This window comes from Silene latifolia, chromosome 2, assembly GCF_048544455.1.
Source record: "Silene latifolia isolate original U9 population chromosome 2, ASM4854445v1, whole genome shotgun sequence".
Classification (NCBI taxonomy): domain Eukaryota; kingdom Viridiplantae; phylum Streptophyta; class Magnoliopsida; order Caryophyllales; family Caryophyllaceae; genus Silene; species Silene latifolia.
In genome coordinates, this window is record NC_133527.1 from 116,307,689 (window position 1) to 116,317,373 (window position 9,685).

Consider the following 9,685-nt stretch of genomic DNA (forward strand, 5'->3'; position numbering starts at 1 on the left):
TGTGAAATTAGACTATGTCGGTTCACACGTGTTTTAGCAAACAATTTGGTCGAAGTGGATATTACGTTAATTACATGTGAATGCCATACAATATAAATCATACAACATAATAATTACGATGAATAAAATACAATAATTAAAATTACAAAGATTACAATGTTATTTAATCCACGTCAAAAGCAAGCTCAAGACGGGATTTCGAAGAATAAAATAAAAGAAAAATAAAATTAGAAATTAAAATATGAAAATACGGCAGATTAGAGGTGATAATACGGATAATAGTTGATTTAAACCGTAATTAGGAACTACGTCAAAGCGAGAAAGAATTCAGGGACATAAGCCAATCCAGAACAGGCGCAGCATCTGCTGCATCCTATGGAAGAGGCGCAGCACTTCCTGCGTCTGTTCTTGAGTTGGGTTCTGGTTGTGAAGTCAGAACCGTGGGTTGTTATCATTCATTGGTAGATTTAGGATGGATTATCAATATTAGACTCGAGTTGAAGTGCTTTAATTGTGCTTTAATTGATTTCTGGCATCTGGGTAAGTCATAAACGAATTAAAAATGAGAAAATACAGCGGTTTACATAATTATGATGAACTCGTGTCGGAAATACAAAATAACGAGACTTTAGGTTAAATTAAGACGTAATCAGACAAATAAGAAAACTGATGTATCAAATTAGAATCCCAAAACCTCGACATGAACAAGTCGAAACCCAAAAAAATTGACTTGAATTAAAATGGCAAAAACCCGCAAGTATTTAATTACTCGGGATCAAGGACGAATTATACGTTATAATTAAAAAAGGAATTATTAAAACATTGTTTACATACTGAACAATAAAGAAAACAAAGAAAAACGAAAGAAAGGAGAAAATAGAAAATAGAAAATTGTAGAAGGTCGAGGAAGAAGAAGAAGAAGAGCAGGAGCAGCGGCACCCTCAGGAAGAGGCGCAGCTACTGCTTCATTTCTTTTCAACGTCTGACCTCCGCTGTTTTATAAAAAAACGGTTTTAAAAGATTGATTTTAAGACGGTTTTGAATGTGCTTTTAATATAGACCTTACATCAGATGATACAAAGTAAAAGTACAATAAAAAAATGGGATTTACACCCTCGGACTTACATGTTTGACGAAACGAGATTGACTAAAGTTATCGTTTAGTGATTGCTCGACTCAAATATGCGTGGAAAGTGCCCTTGTTAAAGGATTTAGTAAATTGATTAGATTGATTAAAAGTGGAGTTGGTCAAATTGGTCGGTCTACACAACGTGACTGGGACTCAGAAGGATATGAGCTTACGTATTAGACTGATCAAGCACGTAGGCATTGAAAGCAGTAGCGTGGTCTAGAATGCAAAGAGAGAGAAAGAAGGGGTGGAACACCCGCGTGCCAAATATGGAGGCCGAAGGTCTCTATTTATACTAAACACGTGAAAGAGTTTAGGAATGACACGGATATGGAAAAAAATAACGGAAATATTCTGAAAAGCGTGAAAAGAGGGCTGGAGAAGAGGTGCAGTAGCTACTGCGATCCTTGGAAGAGGCGCAGCACCTGTTGCGTCCTTTCCCCAGAGGTTTTCTCCTCAGCAAGAAAGAATTTCGCGTTTAATTATGGAATTTCGGTAAATCTAAACTTCCTTATTCCATAAAACACAAGATACGGAAAGATATTTTCTTAAAAATATTAATTTAAATTTAGGAATAAATATCCAGAGAATTCTAGAACATTCCGGAATATTCCGACTCGGCATTTAAACAGTTTTTAGAAAATCAAGTTTGACCCGGACTCCAAATGAACTCTAATTACTGTCAAAACGACTGTATCGGCGGGTAGATGATGACCAAGGGGTTGACTCGAGGGTTTGAGCTATCACTTGTCGATGAACTTATGGACTGTCATAAAATCGTTCCGTGTATCAAACATGCGGCCCAATCATCACTGGGTGGTTGGGGGGAGGTGTAGAAATGAGGTATCTACATGATGTTGGAGATTGTACTTGTGTTGTTCTATGGTTGTTGAATGTTGGCTTCAGTTACTAACCTTGTATGGTGTTGTTTGTCCTTCTTATTGTTGTGTCTCTCGTGATCCATTATGGTGACCAGTCCAGTCTTAGTAGGTGTTGATATGTGGACCTTATATGGGTGCGTTGGACGGACAAGTCTTTCACCGAGTCTTGTCATGAAGTAGTCTCACCGTAGTTATTTTATTCATCGGTTGTACCTTTCTTTTGTCGAGTTAAACTTGTAATAAAATTTATTGTTCTTTTATTGACATTATGATATATATTATTTCTCGGGCAACCGATATAGTAATGCCCGTATCTGCTTGGGAAGGTCTTGTTAAGGCTCCTTGGTAGATGAGGGTGTTACAAAGTGGTATCAGAGCGACGATTTTAGAACCTGTAACCAATAAACATAATGAAGGCAGTGAGTCTAATTAAATGAACTTGGTGTATGTGTGTTGGGAGCCCCTTGAATTGTCTGATTTTGGGTGAGAAGGCGCCCTCATTCCAAAATCCTGGCCCCCATTATGCTTAAGCCAGCCACTTCGAATGGGGATATGGAGTTGGGAATTGTATGAGCATATGTGTGTAATGTGTAAGATATATGTGTAAAGGTAATTTCTTGTGTGTAGATGATAGAACATGTCATGTGTAATTGCTTGCATAGTCGTGTATGCGTAAGTATGTGGATGGACGATAGGATGTGTTGGAAGAATACATGAGGATATGTGGTGACATGAAAGTTGGTAATCGGTTTACAAGTTTGCTATATTTGATAGATTGTATGAACATGTTGTTTTGTGTTGTGTTGAATATTTTTCTATGCAGATGAACAAAGTAGAATATCGTTACTGTTATGAGTGAATATGTGGATTAAAGTACGTAATGGCGATAGAATCGTATATTGTATGGAATGTAATAGAGTAGAATTATAATGTTTTAATTGCAGTACTTGTGTTATATGTAAAGTAATGATAACGATAGTAATAGTATAGAGATAATTAGTGAAGAGTTCTAAGTATGCCTTAGACTCCGAACAATTTGTTGTTTTGCAAGGACGACTAATCTTTCGTTGAGTATTTTGACTTACTAGACCGAGTACGGGGGAGTACTCGACCGAGTAGGTGGGTCACGCGATCGAGTTTGCTAGAAAACAGAATCAATGTTAATACTGCCAACGTCAAAACAAGACCGAGTAACCCCAACTCGATCGAGTAGAGGCTACTCGATCGAGTACCGTCCATACTCGATCGATTACCCCTGCTACAGAACACGGGCTTCTTAAAATTTTTTATGGCTTATAACCTTTTTTTTTTAAGGAAAGGTAAGAATATATTAATCACTCAAAATTTATATTACAACTCATCCTATATCAAAATGTAGTAACAAAAGAACACAAAAGAATATAAGAATAACTCATATGGTTTTTAACCATAGACTATCTCTATTCCTAAGAGTATTCATGTTCATCCAATGAATACGAATCTTGATTTCAGCTATCACTTGGTGGACAATTGCCTCTGGCTTCCTGACAAACCATTTCAGACGAGCTTCATTCCTCACTTTCCATATTTGATATAACAAAGCAACATAACACGCACCAATCACACGTTTTTGCTGCTTTGATTTCTTTGTTGTGCTGTTGAGAACCATTGCACTAGTTCAGAAACTGGAAAGTTAACATGCAGTTGCTGCTGCGAAATTCAACTGCATTCAGAGCTATAAACACATTCATAAAAAATATGCTGATGATCCTCAGGCACCAGTCTGCAAATATCACATTGAGTATCTGTCATCAGCCCCATTCTATGGAGCCTATCTTTTGTAAGAAAACGTTGATGCTTGAGGGCCCAGTAGATAAAAGAATTCTTTGGAATATTTAGATTGTTTAAGCATATATATCTCCAAGGAACTTTAGGGTTTGATTGCTTCAGCCAATTGTAATCAGATTGGACAGTATATGGTTCATTAATGCTCTGCCATTTGTGTATGCTTAGGAGAATAGAGACATGACCTAAGATATTATCCTCCAAGACCCACTACTATCTGATGGGGAAGAGTAGTCATTCCAATATGTGTCTTTCATATAAATGTGATGAGTCCATTTCACCCATATATGATCTTTTTTTGTAGCTATCCACCAAGCATACTTACCCAAAAGAGCTTTATTCCAATTTTTTACCTCTATTAAACCCAATCCACAATCTGCTTTAGGAGTGCATCAGGTATCCTAGTTAATTGCAGGTGCTTTCTAATATGCAGCTTTTCCAGACCACAAGAAGTTTCTACAAATGGCATTAATCCTATTCAGAATTCCATTTGGAATCAGAAAGATTGTTGCCCAATAAGAGTGGATAGTTGATAGAACTGAGGATACTAGTGTCAATCTCCCTGCATAGGAGAGGTGTCTTATTCTCCATCCTCTAAGTCTAGCCACCATCTTGTCAATCAGTTTCATCCCCTCATTCTTGTTAAGTTTCTTGGAGGAGATAGGCACCCCAGTTATTTAAAAGGGAGGGAGCCTCTTTGGAAACCAGAAACTTGTAAAATATTGTTCACATTAGTTGCTTGGACACCATTAAAATAAATTTCAGACTTGGATTTATTAAGCTGGAGACTAGATGCTGCAGAGAAGGTAACAAATCTTCTAAAAATGCACATTATGGATTTTTTAGTCCCTTTGCAGAATATGAGGAGGTCATCAGCAAAGAGGAGATGGTTTCATTTTAGATGACCACACATTGGGTGGAGTTTGAAGTCTTCTTGTTGAGCTATTACCCCCAAAATTATAGATAAGTATTCCATAGTAAGGGTAAATAGGAGAGGGGACAGTGGGTCACCTCGTCTTAATCCTCTCTTCCCTTGAAAGAAACCAAAAAAAACTCCTATTTACAGATAAAGTATATGAAGGAGTTTGCACAAATTCCATAATCAGTCCAATAAATTCCATAATCCCAATGCATCTAACATTTGCTCTAAGAAGGTCCATTCAACTGAATTATAAGCTTTCCTCAAATCATTTTTAATCAAGCACCTTGGGGAAGCAGCTTTCCTATTGCACAATCTAACAATATCTTGACATATTAGAACATTTTCAACTGTGTTTCTCCCTTTCCCAAATCCACCTTGGCTCTCATTAACAATATCAGGTAAAACCTTACTTAACCTATTGCACAAAACTTTAGCAATGCATTTATAGATCATATTGTAGCAAGCTATAGGTCTAAATTCAAGCACACTAGCAGGATTAGCAACCTTAGGGATAAAAGTGATAGTGGTATTGTTCACCTGTTTAAGGAGTTTCCCAGGGTAAAAATAGTCTTGGATAGAATTGATGATCTCATCTCCTACAATATCCCAGGAATCCTTGAAAAATTGGTTGGAATAGCCATCAAGTCCTAGAGATTTGGTAGAAGGAGTAGAGAAGAAAGCTCCTTTAATCTCAGCAGCAGAGACAAAAGATAATAATATACTCTTGTGATGAGCAGAAATCAACTTGTCAGTTCTCACAGTGGGAAAATGAATAGGGGAGGTTATGTGAGAGGTGCCCAGCAGTTGCTTTTAATAATCAAGGTATGCCATTTTAATATCTTGAGGATTATGATATATGACACCATCAGCCCCCTTAATGCTCATAACTCTGTTGTGAATTTGTCAAGCTCTTATATGGTTATGAAAGAATATGGTATTCTCATCTCCATGTCTTATCCAGTCAGTCTTTGCTTTTTGACTTAGAAAGTTGTGTTGAATTTTTAACAGATATTTATAAGAATCTGAAGCTTCACACTCTGCATCAATAATATCAAGATCAGTAGGATGAGCATTCATTTGTATTTGAATGTCCTCTAATAAAGATTTAGCAACACCCACAACCTTCTCAATGTCTGAGAATTTGTTCCTATTCAATTCCTTTAGGGGTTTCTTGAAATTCCTAAGTTTAGAGGTTAGTTTGAACATAGGTGTGACATAGACAGTTTCCTTCGATGAACTTTGAACAATCTCCTTGAACCAAGGATCCAAACTCCACATATTATGGTATCTGAAATGCCCCTTTGTTTGATTCCTGATAACTCTTCTATAGCACACACATGGATTATGGTCAAACAATCCTTCACGGAGAAAATGAGCAAAAGCATGAGGATATAAGTCCATCCAATCTGAATTGACAAGGAATCTATCAATTCTTGAAAATAACCTACTGCTTGCTTCATGCTTATTATTCCATGTATAGAAAGCACCTTGCCCCTTAATATCAGTTACACCACAGTACTGAACACGTTCCCTAAAGTCAGCAATGTCAGTCCAATTCACTTCCCTTCCTATTCTTTCATTAAAATTGAGCACATTGTTGAAATCTCCACAAATTCCCAAAGGACCAGGAAAAGATTCCTTGATAAACTTTAGATCATTCCACAACTTAGATCTTTCTCCATCATCATCATTAAAACCATAAACAACAGAAAAGATGAACACGTCAAGCTGAGCAGAAATATACAGAGTAGTAATATCAAAAAACTGTGGAAGCCAGATTATCTAAACTCTCCCCCCATAATGATATTGATTATTACTAATACCCATCCAATGAGAGCCTATATTATTAAGAATATTAGAAAAATCGTGAGTCTTCACCTTTTTTTCAACTAACCCATAAAGACCAATGTTATTCTGATGCAAGAATTTTTTCACATCCATCTGCTTATTAATTCCATTTATTCCCCTAACATTCCATCCTTCTATATTATCCATTACTATCATGTCCAGGTGGTTCCTCCTATCTCCCATTTATTTTGCCCTTCCCTTTTGTAGTATAAGAAAGAGCTTCCTTATAAGATTTAGCTGGAGAAGTGTCAGTTCTTAAAGTTGAATGTTCTTGTCTATTAAGTTGTTGAATTACAGGAACCTCAAGAGTTATCAGTGGGGAATCATGAATTGTTGGACCACCAAAAGGAACCTCAGGAGTAACAGGAATCAGAGGAGACACATGATGTGGAGTAGGCTGTACAGGTTTAGGTGCACCAGCTTTAGGCCTCCAAACCTGTTTAACAGGAATCCCAATGACTGATTTACCAGTAGGCACTGTCACAGTATTTTTCTTACACATTTTTGTGGTGTGTCCAATACTTCTACAGCTACCACACACTATAGGTCTCCATTCATTTTCTACCAGAATACTCACTTCACCTCCTTTTTCATCTTTGTAATACAGTTTCTCAGAGAAATCTTGTCCAATTTCAACCTCCACAAGTAGTCTAGCATATCCCAAAAAAGTCTTATCTTCAGTGGCAGCATCCCTTTTAACAAACTCACCAAGGAAAGCAGAGATTTTTTCAAGACTAGATTTAGTCCAAAACTTAAGCGGTAGTCCACAAAGGCGAAGCCAAATGGGTACATGTTTCACTCTTTCCTTCAACAAGCTATAATTTTTCGTCCAAGGTTTGACAACAACAGGCTTATTATCAAACATTGGAAAGCCCTGTTGGAACACCATATTTTGACATTCTTTGGTGGGAAATCTAACCAGGAAAACTCCATTGGGTAAAAACGACAGTTTATCAAATTTGTAACCCCCCCCACACAATTTCTGAATGAACCTCGACAGTAATTCCCATGGTGGGTTGCTACCTAAAACACCAGTGGGATAGCTTGATTCTGCATATCTTTCATGATCGAACTCCCTGTATCTACTAGAATCTTCCTCACTCTACAGTTTCCTGTGGAAAATGTTATGATCGGAGCGTCATAGTGCTCGTGGTTGTCATGGACATCTACCTCGTCAAAGGTGACAACCGGCAGATCACTATTAGTAACCCTGCAGGAGGATTCTAACCTGTCCTTTTTTACCACAGTGGCATGTCTTTTTGTAGCTGAATATGTCAAGCTATTCAGATCTGATCCACCTGTTATCTTGTTTATTGTTCTCGAGCAAATAAGAGGTGTGGAGGGCAGAGTATGGGTAGTAGAGCTAACCTTACCATGCCTACCCCCCACTAGGTAAATGGTAGTTCAGATTACCCAAATTATACTGGTGATTTATCTACCTTCGTAAAGTGATGCAATATTTTATTTTATGCCCAATGTCATCTTGGAATTCACATTTCTTCTTGCTGTCCTTTCTCCATGACTGCCCCTTTGCTGGTGGCCTAGGCCACTTTAACTTATCTCCAAGTTATTTTAACGATTGGAGTAATCCTGTTAGTCAAGTTGTGAATCCGTACTCACTCAACTTGGGATGCATCTTTGGATCATCCTTCTAATCCCCTTAAAATCTGGTTAGTGCCCTGCTATAGGGCTTAGATCTTAGATCTTTCCTACTTCTTTTATGCTAAAGCTTTCTTACCCGGCCTCTATATGCTTAGTATACTTCTCTTGGATTTTGCATCCTCCTCTAGCATGATTTTTTATGTTGCCTTTTCTTGCACATTTTAAAATGTGCGGCAGGGGTACCTGGTTAGATCTTTATAAATATCTGAGTCATGGTGTAGTCCCTGACGGAATGATTCCACTATTGTTGGTGTATCACGTCCCCATATTGCCACCTTCTCCTTGGTGAATCTGGTGACGAAGTCTCTTGTGGTTTCCCTGAACCCTTGGACCACTCTTTATAGGTCACTGGTTTACTTTTCAGGCTATCGGCAGTTGGCAAACTGTTGTGTGAACACGTTTACCAGGTCGGTGAAGGTACCTATAGATCTGTTTGGCAGACTGACGAACCACTACAAGGCTGCTCCAAATAGTGTTAACCGAAACCCTTTACACATAAAACCTTATTTCAGGGACCCTGATGCCGTTATTACCATCAGCGTCTACTTGAACTGTCTGATGTGATCAAAGGGATCCAATATGCCGTCATAGAGTGTCATTTTAGGGGCGTTGAATCCATTTGGCACGGTGACTAGTGTGATTGCATCCACGGACTGTGCGTAGCTGTCAGGGGTTGCTTTTTCTAGGGGAGCACGCATTCCTAGGATCTTGCTGATCATGTCTCTGAGCTCCAAGTACTGATGATCCTTACTGCTATTGTAACCAACATAGGGATTGTGCTTGAATTGCTGTGCTACTTAACATTGCCCCCTGACCAGGTGGCCGTTGGGCTTTAATAGTGTGTGGTCAGGGGAGTTGCTGCCATCGCGGATCCTGGATGCCATCCTACTACCTGTTGATTTAAGAGTCCTGCACGAGGAGTCTGGTCAATTATGATTTAATTACTAGGGTTATTACCTGGCATAGATCTCATGCTGCAAGTTGCTCGCTGTTGTTTTGGTATTTTTCTACCGAATTAGGTTAAGTAAGGTCAATGCGGTCTTTTTCGTTGTATGTTGATTGTATTGTCTATGTTAATGCTAAATATGAAAATTAAAGATGTAAATAAAGATTGACACAAGAGATTTGGTGACGCGGAAAACCCAATGTGGGAAACGATCGCGGGAATGGACGGTACCCTTCCAATGATTGCACTAGCTTTCAATATGAGGAGGAGTACAAGAGAGATGGCGTGTTAATGTAGCTAGCACAATGTAAGGCATTCAGAGGATGGTTCTTAAATAATCTTCCTTTTTCGTCTTCTTGGCTATTTATAGGGTGTAAACCCTAGCCGAGTCCTATTCCTTGTACGGCAAGAAATCTTGGTCATACCATGCTTCTTTCCATAATCCGCTGCCTTATATTCTATTCTCCCTGATC

The 9,685-nt window shown here is 38.3% G+C and overlaps 1 protein-coding gene across 1 annotated transcript; it reads right to left on the bottom strand.

The window, feature by feature from the left end:
• Window positions 1-5,659: 5,659 nt before the first annotated feature.
• On the bottom strand, window positions 5,660-6,751 carry LOC141641207 (uncharacterized). Its single transcript, XM_074449878.1, has 2 exons — window positions 6,635-6,751; window positions 5,660-6,484 (listed from the first exon to the last, which is right to left on the bottom strand). The coding sequence occupies exons 1-2, from the start codon at window positions 6,749-6,751 to the stop codon at window positions 5,660-5,662; spliced, it is 942 nt and encodes a 313-aa protein (XP_074305979.1).
• Between the last annotated feature and the right edge of the window lie 2,934 nt (window positions 6,752-9,685).